At 43.4% G+C, this 17,909-nt stretch overlaps 1 protein-coding gene across 15 annotated transcripts in view; it reads right to left on the bottom strand.

Moving 5' to 3' along the window:
• The window catches only part of LOC128340317 (transient receptor potential cation channel subfamily M member 8-like), a 151,867-nt gene that overhangs the window by 109,557 nt on the left and 24,401 nt on the right, over nt 1-17,909 (bottom strand). For 2 of the 15 annotated variants that reach the window (XR_008313592.1, XR_008313594.1), the window contains exons 1-6: nt 15,131-15,649; nt 12,462-12,535; nt 11,297-11,453; nt 10,328-10,505; nt 9,847-10,019; nt 9,018-9,192 (exon numbers count right to left, since the gene is read on the bottom strand). Coding sequence is in view for 10 of the 15 variants with exons in the window: in XM_053285302.1 (XP_053141277.1) it covers nt 9,018-9,192; nt 9,847-10,019; nt 10,328-10,505; nt 11,297-11,453; nt 12,462-12,535; nt 15,131-15,238 (865 nt within the window). In the remaining 5 variants the exon portion in view is untranslated. Of the gene's footprint in view, nt 1-9,017; nt 9,193-9,846; nt 10,020-10,327; nt 11,454-12,461; nt 12,536-15,130; nt 15,651-17,909 lie in introns of those variants that run through there. The other 13 variants (XR_008313590.1, XM_053285300.1, XM_053285292.1 and 10 more) reach the window with 11 other exon arrangements.

Here is a 17,909-nt window from a genome sequence, read left to right as displayed (position 1 = left end):
GCTACAAATCAGTTAGCAGAAGAGAGCAACACTGATGGAAATGATGACATAAAATACTCTATGCTGCTGCTAAGATTCTATGAAAACTTATTACCAAAGAGAGATGGGTATTTTCTGGTTCACTTACAGAAGTTAAGTCTTCCCTGCTAACTAAGCAAAGAGTCACCTTTTCAAAGTGGTGATTCTCTTTATTTAGCAGGGGTAGAGCAACTGACCATAACCCTCCAGTGCTGTTGCTGGTGTCTATCTTATGTTTCTTTTTAGATAGTGAGCCCTTTGGGGACACGGAGACGTCTTATTTGTTTGTTTATTTGTTTGTTTCTCTATGTAAACTGCTTTGGAAACCTTTGTTGAAAAGCCGTATATAAATATTTGTTGTAGTAGTTACAGATTGGAATGTTCTAAGTGAATTGTATAGCTTCTTCAGTTGGGTTCTCAAGGGACCAAACACAAGCCTATCCACAGAAGAAGAAAAATACTCTGAAGTCAACCAGCATGTCATGAGCTCAGACTACAGTGTCTTTGTTTCTGTTCCAGGACAAGGTACAAAACAAGAAATCACAGACTCTTCTCTGAGGGAGGGCAGGATGCCCTTTTGCCTTAAGGAGGCAATTATTAGACCACTTCTGAAGAAGCCTGTCTTGGATTCCTCAGAGCTGAGCAACTATAGGCCTGTCTCCAACCTTCCGTGGTTGGGAAAGATAACTGAGAGGGTGGTGGCCTCCCAACTCCAGGCAGTCTTGGATGAAACTGATTATCTAGACCCGTTTCAGATCAGTTTTTTGGTGGGCAATGGGGTAGAGACTGCCTTGGTCATCCTGATGGATGATCTCCAATTGGGAATTGACAGAGGGAGTGTGACTCTGTTGGTCTTTTTGGACCTCTCGGTGGCTTTCAGTACTCTTGACCATAGTATCCAGAAGGATGCTCCAGGTCTGAGGGGGGTGGCGGTTGGAAGCACTGCTTTGCAGTGGTTCCACCCTTATATATTGGGCAGATTCCAGATGGTGTCCCTCGGGGACTGTTCTTCAAAAACTGAACTTTGGTATGGGCTCCTCAGGGCTCCGTATTGTCTCCAATGTTGTTTAACATCTACATGAAACCGCTGGGAGAGATCATCAGGAGATCTGGTGCAGGGTGTTATCAGTATGCTGATGACACCCACATCTTTTTCTCCATGTCAACATCATCAGGAGAAGGCCTCCCTAAATGCCTGCCTGGAGGCAGTGATGGGTTGATGAGAAGTAACAAGCTGAGGCTGAATCCAGATAAGACAGAGGTACTTATTGTGAGGGGTTGGAACTCAGGAGATGATTTTGATCTGCCTGTTCTGGATGGGGTCACACTTGCCCAGAAGGAACAGGTACACAGTCTGGGGGTGCCTCTTCCTGGTGTCCCAGGTTGAGGCAGTGGCCAGAGGTGCCTTTTATCAGCTTCAGCTGATACGCCAGCTGTGTCCGTTTTCTTGAGATAAATGACCTCAGAACAGTAGTACATCTGCTGGTCACCTCAAGACTTGACTACTGCAATGTGCTCTACAGTATGTGGGGCTGCCTTTGTATGTAGTCCAGAAACTGCAGTTGGTCCAGAATGAGGCAGCCAGGTTGGTCTCTGGGTCATCTCAGAGAGATCATATCACTTCTATTTTAAAAGATCTAAACTAAGTAGATCTTTGCCAATACGTTTCTGGGCAAAATACAAGGTTTTGGTTATAACCTATAAAGCCCTAAACAGCTTGGGCCCTGGGTATTTAAGAGACCGTTGTCTTCTCTATGAACCACACCACATATTGAGATCATTTGGAGAGGTTCGTCTGCAGTTGCCACTAGCTCGTCTGGTGGCTACTCAGGGACGGGCCTTCTCCATTGCTGCCCCGAGGCTTTGGAACATACTTCCTGACTGCCCATCTCAAGATCCTCCCCATCTCAATTTTTTAAAATCTCTCAATTTTAAAAGGCAGTCAAGATGCATTTGTTCACCCAGGCTTTTAATTAGATATTGTTTTAATTATGTTTAAAATAGTTTTATAGTTTTAACATTTTAAATTTTAATTGTTGTAATGTTTTAATCCCCCCCCCTGTTGTTTTTATTGTTTCGTTGTAAACCGCCCAGAGACTTGCATTTGGGGCTGTATGCAAATGTATTAAATGAATGAATGAATGAATGAATGAAAAGACCACCCATGAAATGCCTTGATAACTGGGAATTGCAATAGCCTCCAGATGCCAGAGAGGAAGATGCAGCTGTCATAAAGCAAGGTTGAGCTGCTACGACATGTGTTCCTGTGCATTTCAAAATACACAGAACCAAGAGGATGCTTGTGACAACATGATGGAAAATGAAGAGCCAGAGAATGAGGAGCTATAGGAAGAAGACAATGAGGATTTCCAGGAAGAAGCAAACACCTAATGTGATACACCAATGTACAAAAAAATTCTTTTTTATTAATTATGAACATTTTTCATATGCTGTAATATTAATTAGGTGTAAGGTAGTTCGCTTATGCAAAATGTTTTTATCTATTGTTTAATTATTTGTAACAACTTCAACAGATCAGACTGCCAACATGTTTTTTCCTTATTCTTTGAGGTATTTTGAAGAGAACTGTGTAGGTAGTTTGCTTTCATCACAAACATCCCATAGCATTGTGCATGCTCCTGCACTAAAGCTTGTGAATGCAGAATAAGTTCTTGATTTTTAAAATACATAATACTTTATGATTGATTTTTAAAGTAAATATTTTTCAGCGAGTGAAGGAATTTTTATAAACTTCCTTCAAGAGTACTTATAGTTTTAATTTTCCCCATAAGCCATGCATTAAACAGAGCATCAAATGCTGCATTTTTTGTGTGTTGATCATTCTTGCCTTAAAACCAGGACAAGCTTTTAGTGGGGGTGGGGGGACTAAAATCACTATTTAATATCCATTTTCTTTATTCTTGTACCAAAAGCAAAACCTCTGGTTCCCAGAGCTTGGTAGTGAGCCAGACATCTTGGGGTGGGGTGTATGGTATGCCGACATCGTTTGTGACATCCGAACCCACTAAAGTTGGCATATTCTACCCAACCTTTGGTTCTAGACTCATCTGTAACCAAGATGACAGATGAGCTACAGATGTTGGTTCCAGAACTAAAAGTCAGGCAGAATGTGCCAATGACACAACCAATGTTAACACATCACCTTCTGATGATGGGTTCTGATGACACAACCAATGTTAACACATCACCTCCCATCCCCCAAAGATCCTGGCTCACTGCCAATCTCTGGGAAATGGAGGCTTGGCTTTTGGCATGTTTGGTTTAGCAGAATATGCCCACACTGGTGGGTTCAGATGACACAACCAAAGACAGGAACCAGAGGTTTGGGTTTGGGTGTGTTGTGTGAAGTTGTCAATAGTATAGTTATTTTCACAAATTAGTAGACTTACCACTACTCCATCTAGCTCAGTATTAATAACCAGATGTCAAAGCAGGTGGCCTAATTCTGTGCAGGCCTGTCCTTAAGGCCAAACTAGACAATACTGGGCAGTCATATTTGTTGTTCATGTAAATACTCTTTTGGCTATGTTCTCATGACAGCTTTTCTGCCCCTGGAGGTCAGCCAGGATTGGTGTGGGGCATCCAACACACAATCAGTGTCACTGTTGGAATGCGGTGGTGCAGCCCCACCCCCATCCCAGCTGGTGGTTCACCAAGGAGAGTGGACTGTGGGAGCTGTTGGTCTCCAGGGACCCAGATGGATCATGTTGCCCCTTGTGTTGCCTTCACCCAGGAAGACCTTCAGCACATCACCAGTGATGCTCCCACTGGCCTTGATGCCAGAGTGGATTGGTACAGCAAATCCAAGCTTATTTGACTGCACTCAGCAATCCCTGGAGCGCTTCACCATGGAAGTGTAGCAACCACCAAAGCAAGCACAAGCTGAAGTAAACACATCTCTGTCTTGGGGCAATCATCCAGCTTGTGAGATGGCTGAACCCCGGGTCACCCCAGAAGAAAATAATATGGAAAAGGGCCATCCAGGACTAGACTGACCTGCAGTTGTGCCATCAGACAGCCCCACCTGAACTTTGAGATTAAATTAGGCAAATCCATGGACCCCAGGGCATCCTGAACAGATCCTTCCTCAGCATCTGCCACTGTAACAGGGGCACTGTTAAGGATGTGCACAAACATGTTGGGAGGCCCTTTTACGGGCCTCCGAACCAGTTCGAACCTTGCCCGGCTCAAGGGTTTTACGATGGGCGTGGTGATGACTTTAAGGGTGGGGGAGGATGCACTTCCCCCCACGTTTCCCCCCGGCGCATGTCTCCCTAAAAGGCTATTGTGTTGGCAGTGTACCTCCCTGCCACCCCGCTCCAACGTTATCCAGAAGTCACTGGAAGTAGTAGCTGTGACTGTGCACACACGCAGTCACAGCTAATAGTTCTGGTGACTTCTGGATAACGACGGAGCAGGGTGGCAGGGAGGTACGCTGCCACCCTGACGGGCTTTTAGGGAGACGCGTGCTGGCAGGGTAAGTGCAGCGGGGGGGGGGGGGGTAAGTAGGGATGTGCCATCTGGTTCTGGGCTTCGGGTTCCGGTCGGACCGAACCGAAACCCCCTCCCCAGTTTGCAATTAAATAAAAAATAAAAATACCTATAGCCCCTTCCTAAACTCCGTGGCGTGTGGGTCTGCAAAGGTTCCCCCTCCTCCCACCAGCCTCTTAATTCACCACCACAGCCCATTCCGAGCTGATTTTCAGGCAAAGATTGGTGCGGAGGCCATTTTGGAGGCCACCATGCATGCTCAAATGGCCTCTGTGACATGTAATACAAGTAATATTATTATTTGAATAAAAGTGATTGTTTATATCATCGTTCTATAGCCTACGTGTATAACCGAATGAAGTATTGATGTTGATAAGGGGAATTGCTCCCACTTCAAGGATTGTCAGCAAACCTAATAGAATGATTTACTTCTGGTTAAATAACTCTGTGTGTGTGTGTTTGAAAGAGTGCATGACTAAGCAACATACCAGCCCCCCCACCCCCAACCATGGTGAAATGTTGGGAAGAAATGCCCAAAACAACCAGAGAAAACTGGATAAAATGCCGGAGACAGCTTCTTGGAAAACAAGGACTAAGGTCGATCCTGGGATCAGACGGATGTAAACACAGAACATCAAACAGCTTCAAAGGACAGGCAACCCTTTTTAAAGCCAGGCATCAACAGATGCTTCCCCGGAGAAGCATAGAAGATCGTGGGGCCCACAGCTTCTTCCAACACCCCATTTTAAAGACTGATCGCATTTTAAATGGGGCTGGTGAGTATGTATGTATGTGTGTGTGAGTGAATGGACTATAGTTTAGCTGATGTTTAGGATGTAACAATAAACTGATGAACTAAATCCAGCTGGTGTCCGGGATCTGTTTTCTTTTGGGGACTCATACTAGCCTCTCCGAAGCAATACTCCTAATTACAGGTGGCCCCCTTAAATATTGGTCACATCTGTGAGGCTTGGCAAGGCCTAGGGCCTTGCAGGAACCATTTGAGCATGCACAGTGGCCATTTTGTTTCCAATGGCCATTATAAAAAAAAAAAAAAAAAGGCTACTGCACAGGCTCAAATAGTCCCTGAAGGCCCTAGGGGCTACAGTTAAAAAAGCTTTTAATTTCTTTCTTTTTTTAAATTGTGAAACACCCCCAGACTGAACCGGGGGGGTGTCCGGGGGGGTGCTGGACCAAACTGGCCTGGTCAGGTTCGGATGCAGTTCGCACCCAAACCAAACCAGGCCAGCTGGTTCCTTGCACACCCCTAGGGGTAAGTGCATCCTCCCCCCTTAAAGCCACCACCAACCCGCCATCGAATTGGCCCTCGCACATCCCTAGGCACTGTCTGCATCCCACTATGGGCAGGTGTTTCCCCCAAGAGGGGGAAGGGCAAAGAAATCAGGGATGGACTGTTCCCTGCACCCAGTCACTGTGAGTTTGGCAGCTGGTAGGAGACAAGGGGAAGGCATCCCCTCAGGGACTGATAGTAGGGAGAAGTATGCCAACTTATTAATTGTCCCTATCAACTTAGAATCTCCTCCCTTTGCCAGCAAAACTAATTGTCCTCCAACTGACCAATGTCACCCCTGTGCCCAAAAGGGAAGTAGAATTTTTGGAGGAAGCTTCAGCACCCAAACATCACTGGTGAAAGATGGAGTTAACACACTCACCACACTCAGTAGCTACCATATACACATCCCAATCCAAGCCACCTTGCAGCCATTCTTACTTCTGGATCCACACAGTGGTGCTTCACTGCTGCTGAGACTGTCCCCAGCACACACCCACTCTTTCTCCCCACCTTTGGCCAAACATCTGACTGCAGACCACAGTGTAGGGAGTCATTATCCCCATTGGAGACTGAGCTGCTACTCAGTGGCTGTTGAAGGCAGGCAGGTGGGACACAGCTCTGTGGCATACTGCTTTTATTAATATCTGGAAATATAGAGGTTGCAGTAAGGGGATACGAGTAGCAGAGGTAACTCAAACACAGGTGCACTCTCCTGCACTGCCAACTGGTATTTGAGCTGGTGTTCCTTCAAGAGAAGTTGTGGAGGCAGATGTAGGTGGGTCAAGCCAGTATGGATGTTGTGGTGTGTTGCCAGAGTGCAGTGTAAGGTGTTGGGGCTTGAGAGCCATAGAATGTGGGCAGAAGGCTAGAGCAGCAGTGGTTGTGTGGTTCATTCTAGGCACAGGAGTGTGAGTGTGGGCATCAGTGGGTGGTATTCACTCTAGGCACAGGGGTCTATGGGCAGTATTATTATTATTATTATTATTATTATTATTATTATTATTTCTTGTTTACGCAGTCAGACAGGTGTTATTGACTGGTTTGTTTTATCCAGACATCGAGTTGTTGTTGTTGTTGTTGTTATTATTACATTTATATCCTGCTCTTCCTCCAAGGAGCCCAGAGCGGTGTACTACATACTTGAGTTTCTCTTTCAAAACAACCCTGTGAAGTAGGTTAGGCTGAGAGAGAAGTGGCTGGCCCAAAGTCACCCAGCTAGTTTCATGGCTGAATGGGGATTTGAACTCAGGTCTCCCCGCTCCTAGTCCAGCACTCTAACCACTACACCACACTGGCTCATGTGGTGAAGGTGAGGGTGCGGTGCATGCAGGTAGCCAGAATGGGTGGGAATCAGGATGGAATCAGGATGAGTGGGAATCAGGATCTACTGATACTCATGATCACTACATCCTGGTCAGGGCTTCTGGGTGGATGACTAGCCCAGATCTTATTTGGTCTAAGATATTCTGGTTAGTTCCACAGAAGTTAGTTGGGATTCCCACCATGTAATGGGTTCACATGATCATGCCAATGTCAGTCAACCCCTTTTAACTAGAATTAGCATGATAATGAGAACCCAGCCCTTCATTTCTGAAGCTGGGGTATTTGTGTGAAGTGTGTTGGTGAGAAGAACTGAATCCTGTCTTCCCTTGCCTCTCTGTTACCCCAGACCTTTACCTTTCAGTGCAGCTTCTATACTCCTTCTCCCTGCCTGGCTGAGAGAAAAAAGTTCATGGGTTGACAGACCATAGGGAGGCAAGGCAAGGCAAGGCAGTGGGGAGGAATCCGTTTCCTTTGCCCATGTGCCACTACTGTCAAAACTTGATACCCTATTCCCTGCTTTATATGTGAACAGGACAGATTCATGATTAAATAAATAAAATATGGTTGCCCCATCATTTCTAACATGCCCTGTCTGAAAATGAACAACACAGTTATGTTGCTGCCATAACAGGCCATGGGGGAAGTGCACACAAATGATCACCATGTACTCTGTTTCCCACTAGCTATCACTGCTATGATGAGTGTTCAACTTTACCAATGTAGAGTTTCTAGAAAAATAGAATATAAATGAAGAATGAAAATGTTTTCAACATAGAGACAATCTCCATATAGCAAAACGATTCTTCCTTAATCAGTCCTGAGTTTGGGTTAAGCTGAGCATATCCATCAAATCCATTCGACTAACCTTTTTTTTTTACATGGGCATTTCTTCATGCACAGATGAAGCTTACTGTGTGAATGAGCTTACTGTGTAGAAGAAGGTCTTTAACAAGAATATTTGCTTACTTACTTTGCTTACTATATTCACAGAATGCCTTTCAGCCATAACAACCCTCAAGGCACATCAGATAACTCCTCTCAAGGTTACAATCCAGATTAACACTGAACTTGCACAAAATGTTGTGTGAACATTGCACTAGCCAGATGCACTAAGTCAGAAACTTGCCTTCCAGAGTGCAGAAGTAGATGCCCACATCCTGTTCTGCTATCACTGATGCACAAGTACATCTTGGCAGAGGTGTGTGAGCCAGCTTAGTTGCTCAGTTGTGATGCCAGCATGACATTAAACTAGCTCAGCTTGACAGGTTTGGGGTTAAACTGGACCAGCCTCTGTCTGAGGTCAAACTGAACTGGGCCCAATTCGAACCGAGCTGGTTTGGAGCTCTAGTGATAAAGGGGCAGAGGAGCTTTCCCTAAACCTAGAGGGGGTGGGAGGGGAGTGAGTTAGTACATACAAGTCCCAGTGTCTCCAGCAGCAGTGGAGGGCTGCGGAGGTGGCAGCGGGGCTGGCAGTGGCTTGGTTCTCCCCCAGAATACTCGGTACTCTCTAGGAGTAGCCCACACCGGTGGCAGCCTGTTCCAGGCCTTCTTCAACCTGTGCACACGTGGGGGTCATTTTAGTTAACCTGGTCTGTTTTGTGCACATCTCCACAACTTTGAACATTTTCGTGACTTAGTTTAGCTATTCAACCTTCTTGCATGTGCACAACTTTGTTGAGCAAGCACAGTGTTTGGCTGGATGTCAGTAATTAAAAACAAGTGAAAACCTTTCATAATTTCTCCCAGGGGTAACAATTCACTCTCAGAGGATTCCTTTAACACCCACCCCTGTCCAGAGTATGGCACTTAATTCAGAAGAACACTAATCCCAGTTGGAAACTCAGCACTCTAATTCCAACTGGAAACTGACCTGGAATGATGCGTTCAGAAATATATTTTTCTAACTGGGTTCGTAGCTTGGCCTCTGTGGCTGGGCATCCATGAGTGCCATTATCAACCAGAATTAGATGGGTATGATTATTATCCAAACAGTACAAAGGGTCCCTCTTGAGATCATCCATAATGTATTGTGCTGAATAAGATGCCTAGAAATAAAAGCAAGTTTTAAAATTCAAAAATAAGGCACTTCCCCCACTGAATTACCAGAATTATTTATTTTATCTCATCTTATTTATTTGTTATTTCTCTGTGTAAACCGCTCTGAGCCATTTTTGGAAGGGCGGTATAGAAATGAAATCAAATAAATAAATAAATAAATACATCTGTTACATTATATGATATTTCTGACAACCCATATTTCTTCCTATTTTCTAAATTTTGAAAAATGTGTTCCAATCCTTTTGTGAATTTAATTTCTCATCTATGATCAGAACCAGCCTCTTGTCAATCTGTATTGCTTATCTCCTAGGTTCACACTACCTAGCAAAAGCCACTTTAGTATCAAAGTATATATTTTTTGTCTCCAGTCGTACAAAATTGGGGGTAGCACTTGATTGCCTTATAGATGACACATTAGTTACAATACACTTTGGATGTCCGCCCCCCCTCCACAGTATTAAAACAATAACTGTTCAGGCTTTAGAGACAGTAATCCATTATGTCATTGATCAGCAAGAGATTTGAGGAAGAAGGCTACCAGCACAGTCACAAACTTGCTGGGTGGCTTAGGAAGGCAAATTAGTTCCATGTCAGTAATATGGGGATTTGCATAAAGACAGGACATTAATCAGGTTCAGTACCTCAGCATCACAGCTCCTGATCAGACTGTCACGGTTGGAAACCATTCCCCAGGCAGCTATGCCAATAGCAACAACATTCTCTTCTGATGTCCTGCTGATGGTGTTATCTCTTACTACTTCACCAATATACTTCATCAACCCATAATGAGTTCCCCCAGTGAATATCCAGGCCCCTGTAGATTGTAAGAATAAAACCAAGTTCAGTCATGTTTGAACACATTGATTGTTTGATCTTGTTTGAAGCATATGGGGAAGCTTTGCATATCAATTGGCAGCAAGCAAAGCTTTTTTTTCCAGAGCCAAAATAAAATGAGATCCAGACAAAAATCATGGCAGGGGCAAACTGAAAAATAATCTGCAGTGGGCCCAACCTGTCTGCTACTTACGGAACAAAGAACAAGCATGCCAGCTACAAACGTATGCTTAAGTTAATATCAAGTTTTACCCTTATTTAGTGAAGGCAAGAAGAGACTACTTTCACCTTTAGACTGGGCAATGTAGATCAATCGGCTGACAATCTTGCGCATACGTGGCTTTAAAGCAAAGTTTTTTGCTCCTCCTGTGACAGAAATTATGAGGTTGGGTGTTTTCAGGTGCCAGTGCTGGGTCATTAGGTCATAGAGTGTTTCAGAGTCTGTGTCATATGACAGGCGGATATACTTAAAAGAAAGAAAAACCATTTTTACATCAGGAAAAGTATTTCATTCAGTCACAAGGCAGATACCACATTCCCTCAGTGCCTTTCCATTCACCCAGTGCTGGATTCAGGTGCAAGCTAAGTAAGCTTCAGCTTAAGGCCTCGCATTATAAGGGGCCGCTGAATAAAAAGGAGAGAAAAAAGACCAAATTTCAAGTTTTGCATAATGTATTTTCATCTAAAGGCACTTCTAATGTAAATAGGCTTATTGCTTATTGCAAGATAACTATTTTTGTTAGCATTAGTTTTTGTTGCATCTTTGCCAAGGAAAAATAAGGCTGTGCTATTTCTGTTTCTATTTCTTGTCTAACGTCTTCTGATAAAACTATGCAGAGTTCCATGTGGTCAGTGTCTCATTTGAAGGGTTCTTCTGATTCAGGCACCTCTCACATGCCTCTTAATGCTCTCCTTTATAATTTCTATTTGTGGTTTATAATTAATATTGAATCATATTAGAGTGATATCGATTCCTATATACTTGCATGTGGCAAATAAGCATGTCAATGCAAATAGAAATTTTACCTCCGTGTTTTTTAAAGCATCTATGTGACAGAAAAAGAAGATAAATCTCCAGGCTTCCTGGTACTTCTTGAATGACCAGGTAATTAAATGATCTTTAAATATAGGATCTGATATAAAGTGCCTCCATGCAATAATATTTTTCTCTTTTAAAATGATTGCTTTTGAAAAATTATAGCACAGATAATCTTGGTCCTATGTACAAATATGAACAAAAGCATTTAATGGACTTGCCTTTCCTCTCTTGCCCAAGTTTTCAAATTCAATGTCCCCAAAGGCATCCGTTGGGAATTCTTTGGTGTGCTTCTTATAATTCCATTTCTCATGGTTGTTAATCTGAGTGCCTTCTATATGTTGAGATTTTGTGTGGCCACATTTACATAGGTTGTCACTATTATGATGTGTGTATATGGGAAAAAGAAATAATTAACCATTAGGGTTTTGATTTTGTTTTTCCAGGATGCATGAGAAGGAAAAATGGCTTTCCAAAATAATTATTTTATGGCAGAATTCACCACATTATAAATATCTCAGCCTTATGTTTCAGTCTTTGCAAGGTATGGATGTTTGGCTCCAGTATGAAATATTTAACTATGAATTAACCTACATGGCCAGATAAAGAGCAAGCAACACTTGCACAATTCATAAGCAGAGTGCACTTAGAACATCAGGCTGAGGTGATGACCTGGAAGTCCTGCACTAACTCTTCTGTGTGAAAAGGCAAATGACAATTAGATTTAGACTTGGAATTGGAATGATTGTCATTCATTCATTTGTCATCTCAATTTAGGCTTTATGACTCACATTTTGTGTGAGGCTACCCTTACACTGGAGGCTGCAGCCAGCCCAGACTATGGCTGTCCAGATCTAGGCTGGGGTCAGTTTTGTTAGAAGTGAGAATTCTAAAGCATTGATTTTAGCACCACAATAACCTCTTTTGGCCACTAGAGGCATGAGGAGTTATGTTAATAGATCTCTCTTGGTCAGTTATAATCAGTTAGAACTGTTCATTTGTTGTTGGGTGCTAGTGCTTGTTTGGGTATTTCCTCCCCATATCACTCTCAGTATGTGATGTTTCTTGATAAATCTTTGTTTTCTTTAACTCAATCTACTGTCTGGTAGGTTCCACAATTCCAGAGAATTGTGGAATTCTCTGCCACAAGATGTGGTGACAGCCAACAACCTGGAAGGCTTTAAGAGGTCTATTAAGGGCTACTAGTCAGAGGGCTATAGGCCACCTCCAGCCTTTATTATTTATTATTATGATGCCCATCCCCTGTGCTATAACTGAGCCATTTTGGAAGGGTGGTATAGAAATACAATGCATGAAACTGGCCTAAAGATCAACATAATGAATATCACTCAAAATTACAGAGTTTGGAAATAAATATTTGCTTACATTGATTTGGCATCTTTAGTGAAAAACACACACTCTCTCTTCTTAAAGTTCTCTTGAATGAAGTGCACCAAATCCTTTGGAAGCAAGATTTGAAATATTTGTGAAAAATCCAATTGTATACTTAAAAAAAATAAACCAGCATTTTAGAGGCATTCTATTGAAATACAAATATTACCTCCAACAGGAAACTGAGCTTAAAAAACAACAGAGCTATTTTCACATCCAAAGAACAAGAGAGCATCTCGTGTTCTATTATAATAAAGCCTGCAGATTTTAGAATATCCTCTTAGACCTAGTTAAATCTAGAAGATAGCATTTTAAAAGCTTATATATTTATTTATATTATTTATCAGATTTGTACACTGCCCCAAACTTTCATCTCTGGGTTGTTAACAATAGATTTCTATATGATTTCTCTGTATAAACTGCCCTGAGCCATTTTTGGAAGGGCAGTATAGAAATTGAAGAACTAAAAACAAACAAACAAATAATAGTAATAATAATAAAACAAGTTAAAAACATATACAAAAACTTAAAATAATTTAACAGTTTAAAAATAAACAAGAGATTAAAACCTAAAAAATTTAAAAAGCTGAGAAAGCTTGGGTAAAGAGGTGGGTTTTCAAGTGATTTAAAGAATTGTAAGAGATGGAGAGGATTGCATCTCAGTAGGGAGCACATTCCACAGTCTTGGGGCAGCAACTGAGAAGGCCTGTCCCTGTGTGGCCACCAGCCGAGCTTGCAGCAACTGGAGATGGATCTCTTCAGATGATCTCAATGGGTGGTGGGACTCATAACGAAGAAGACGTACTCTTAAATACCCAGGGCCTAAGCCATTTAGGGCTTTAGCACTTTGTATTTTGCCCAGAAACCTATTGGCAGCCAGTGTAGCTCTATCAACAAAGGAGTGATGTGGTCTCTCCGAGATGACCCGGAGACCAACCTGGCTGCTGCATTCTGAACCAACTGAAGTTTCTGGACTACGTACAAAGGTGGCCCCTCATAGAGTGCATTACAGAAGTCAAGTCTGGAGGTTACCAACAGATGTACCACTGTTTTGAGGTCGTCCATCTCAATAAACTGATGCAGCTGGAGCTGATAGAAAGCCCCTCTGGCCACTGCCTCAACCTGATATACTAGGGAGAGGTGTGGATCCAGAAGTACTCCCAGACTGCGAACCTGTTCCTTTTGGGGAAGTGTGACCCCCATCTAGAACAGGGAGATCAAAATCGTCTCTGGAGTTCTGAACTGTCGTCAACTGCTATCCTAGCTATCTCTACAGGATTTACAACCCCCGGAGAGAGAGGGAGTAAACAGAAAGCAGCAACGAAACTGGATGAAGGAAAATAAAAGGCTCGCAAAGAAAACAGTAAATGAATTAAGTCCTCCTGAACTAAAACTAGGTACCCCCCTCTAACAATAACTGAGTAATAAGTGGAAGAAAAGACAAAAAAAGAAATGAAACAAGCGAAGGACACAGAACAAGGAATTAAGGGAACAATACAGGGAAGTACAGACAAGACAAACTGGAACACGGAAAAGATATAATTCCAAGAGCACAGTATCTGCTGCCAGTGAAGTTGCAAACAGCAACTCAGCCATGAGAGACTGTTGAATATATATGGCTCAACAGAACCAAGAACCAATCAGGCTTCCCTGAGTCAGCAGTTTGGCTTTCTCCCCTGTTATCTCCTGCACCCTTGTCTGTACTTCCTTGTATTGTTCCCTCTGAGCCTGCCTCTTGATACTTCATCTCACTATAGGTGGAATCCCAGGCTCTTCCACATCAGAATTCAAGTCTGGCAGCTGTTGAGAATCCGCAGGTCCCGAGTCTGGTTTCTCTGCATGACATGAACATGCACAGTAAGGACCTCCGTCTTATCTGGATTCAGTCTCAGTTTATTCTCCCTCATCCAGCCCATTCCAGGCAGGCATTTAGGGATGTTATGCCATCTCCTGTAGAAGTTGACATGGAGAAGTAGATCTGGGTCTCATCAGCATACTGATAACACCCCACTACAAATCCCCTGATGATATCTCCCAGCGGTTTCATGTACATGTTAAAGAGCATTGGAGAGAGTATGGAGCCCTGAGGGACACCATACTTAAGCTCAGATTTTGAAGAGCAACAATCTCCAGTTGACACCATCTGGAATCTGTCTGAGAGGTAGGAGCAGAGCCAGTGTAGAACAGTGTCTCCCACCTTGAACCCTCTCAGATGTTCCAGAAAGATACTATGGTCGATAGTATCGAAAGCAACTGAGAGGTCCAAAAGGACCAACAGAGTCACACTTCCTCTACCAATTGGAGATCATCCATCAGGCCGACCAAGGCAGTCTCCACCCTGTTGCCCACCCAAAAGCCAGTTTGAAATGTGTCTAGACAATAACTTTCCTCCAAGACTATCTGGAGCTGAGAGGCTACCACTCTCTCAATTACCTTGCCCAGCCATGGGAGGTTGGAGACAGGCCTATAGTTGCTCAACATCGAGGGGTCTAATGCAGCTTCTTTAGAAGAGGTCTAATAATTGCTTCCTTAAGACAAGGAGGCATCCTGCCCTCCCTCAGAGAAGTACTTATGATTTCTACCAGGCCTCCTACAACAGCCTCCCTGCTAGATAGAACAAGCCATGTTGGACAAGGGTCAAGAGAACAAGTGGTAGGCCTCACCATTCCAATCAGCTTGTCCACATCCTCAGGAGTCACAAACTGAAACAACAGAAGAGGAATTCCTGGACACTTGCAATTCAGACATGGAATTAATTGTGAAGGCTTCATCTAAGTTGGCCCGAATCTGACTGGTTTTATCTGCAAAAAAATTCTTTAAACACATCACAGCGGGTAACTGATGACTCCAAATTCTGATTCAAGGAAGGGGGAGCATATACTAGCCCCCTCACAACCCTGAATAACTCTGCTGGACGTGAACTCGCAGATGCAATACGGGCAGAAAAGAACCACTTCTTTGCCACACTTATTGCGTGAGCATTGATCCTTAAATGTGCTCTATGTTGTAATCTGTTGGATTCTAGTTGAGTCTTTCTCCACTTGTGCCTTGTCACCTACCTTGTCACTTGTCACCTGCCTTGCCACTTCTACCCCCATAGATCTTCCATATACCAAGGGGCCAGTTTTCGGATCCGAGGGGATTAGAGGGGACACTTGGGAGCAATTGTGTCTACTGCCCTGGTGCGCATGTTATTCCAGTTCTCTACCAGGGCATCAACAGGATCACAGGCAAAACCAACATTAAATCCCTCCAAGGCTTCTTGGAATCCTATAGGGTCCAATAGTGTCTTCGGGTGGACCATTCTAATAGGCTCCTCACCCCTACAGAGGTGGAAAGTGGTTAGATGGTGGTCCGTCCATGACAATGGGGAAATCACAGGAGTCCCCACCCATGGAACACCACCCTGATCAGAGTAAAAGAGAAACCAAGTGTGTGACCTGCAATATGTGTTGGTCCAGAGACCACTTGGGATAGGTCCATAGTTGTCATGGCTGCTGTGAACTCCTGAGCAAATAAATTGGTCCCGAAATGAACCTTGAAGTCCCCCAGCACCAAGAGTCTGGGTGACTCCAACACCAAATCCAAGACCAAGTCCGTGAGCTCAGTAGGGGATTCCGTTGGGCAGCAGGGTGATCGGTACACCAACAGAAGTCCCAGTCTATCCCTGGTCCCCAAACTTAAGTATACACATTCAATATGGTCTGATACCCCAACAGGAACCCTGGTAAGGGTGATGTTATCCTTATAGACAGGGGCATATCTAGGGAAAATAGAGCCTAGGGCAAGCACTGAAATTGCGTCCCTGTCCAAACAGGGATGATGATGATGATGATGATGATGATGATGATGATGATGATTTTTACATTTTATATCCCACTCTTTCTCCAAGGAGTCCAGAGTGGTGTAGTACATACTTAAGTTTCTCTTCACAACAACCCTGTGAAGCAGGTTAGGCTGAGAGAGAAGTGACTGGCCCAGAGTCACCTAGGAAGTATCCTGGCTGAATGGGGATTTGAACTCAGGTCTCCCCGGTCCTAGTCCAGCACTCTAACCACTACACCACGCTGGTTCTCATGATGGCACTTGTAGTCAACAATATCTGGAAATCCCTGTTAAAAGGAACATTGCACCAGTTAGACTAGAACAATGTACCATCTAGACATGGTTGTTGATCAAAACCTGAAAACATGAGCCATCTCTGTAAAAGACTTAGAAAAACAGTCAGGAGTTATGTGAGGATTCCAAGTGTCATTTTCTGTCTCATCTCACGCTTTTTAAAAAACATGACTTTGTCCTAGAGGATCACCTGCCACTAGCAAAATAGGGGAAGAAGAACATGGCGGGTGAGGGGAGCCTATAAACCAGTGAATGATTCCTGCCAGCCTTTGTCTTGTGATGACTGTTGGCTCATGATGGGGTATATGTGCATTCACCACACTAGTGCTTACCAGGAGGGAGGAGGATACATTAGTTTGCAACACTAGACAGAGGAATTTGCAACAGGAGCAGACAGCCAAGTGCTGCCAGGGCCAAAACCAGCCCCTGCCAGACTAAGAAAGCATTGTAATTTGCCCCTTCCTGTCACAAGCAGTGTGCTGTTCTTTTATTATTGACTCTAACTCTCAAATATCCCAGTCATGGATGGAAAATTCAGGGTCAATTTACAAGAGACACATTTTCTACATGGAAGAAGATTTTCCATCTGTGCAGGTGTTGTGCAGAAACCCATGTGTAGTGATCAATACATATGTATTTGTTCTGCCAAGGGCATAGCAAGGTTGGAATGGGCCCAGAGACGAGATTTTAAAATGGGCCCCTAGACCCTGAAAGTCCAGGGTCTACACATACCCCAGGCCCCCAAGGATTTAAGTCTGTTGTTTCAAAATAAGTATGCTGCCTGGAAATACATTTCACTGAATACACACACACACTTCACAATATATAGTGGGTTATTGAGTGCTACTTTTAATGCCTAGAACACACTAGAAACACTAATTATTAAAATGGCCTCCTCGCTGCAGATTAGCAAAGGAGACTTTCAACCATGCAATGTAAGCCTATGTTTGTTTTCTCAGAATTCTAAACAAATTCAGTAAAGTTTGATTCCAGGAGGTTTTTTACATGGGGCTTTTAAAGCCCTTTAACACACTTCTCCTCTGGAATAGAGGTGCTGCATTCACATGTTGGCCAGAGTTACCCTGAAGTCCCTGAGAGTTATTGGGGAGCAGTTGACATGCAATTCAGGTTTTTCGCTGCTCGTTAGAGTGTAGCCTGATTTATATCCAGAGTTTTTTTAAAAAATCCACGATTATGTGTTGGTTCTTTGGGACAACTTTAATTTCGCAGTAAAGCCTCCCAGTAAACTTGCAGTAAACCCTGCTGTGTGTAAAAGTCCCAGGTAAGTGTGTGAAGAATTGCAGCCTCAGGCTGTTTCATTTC

This window comes from Hemicordylus capensis, chromosome 1, assembly GCF_027244095.1.
Source record: "Hemicordylus capensis ecotype Gifberg chromosome 1, rHemCap1.1.pri, whole genome shotgun sequence".
In the NCBI taxonomy this organism is placed as follows: Eukaryota; Metazoa; Chordata; class Lepidosauria; order Squamata; family Cordylidae; genus Hemicordylus; species Hemicordylus capensis.
This window is presented reverse-complemented; position numbering and strand designations above follow the sequence as displayed.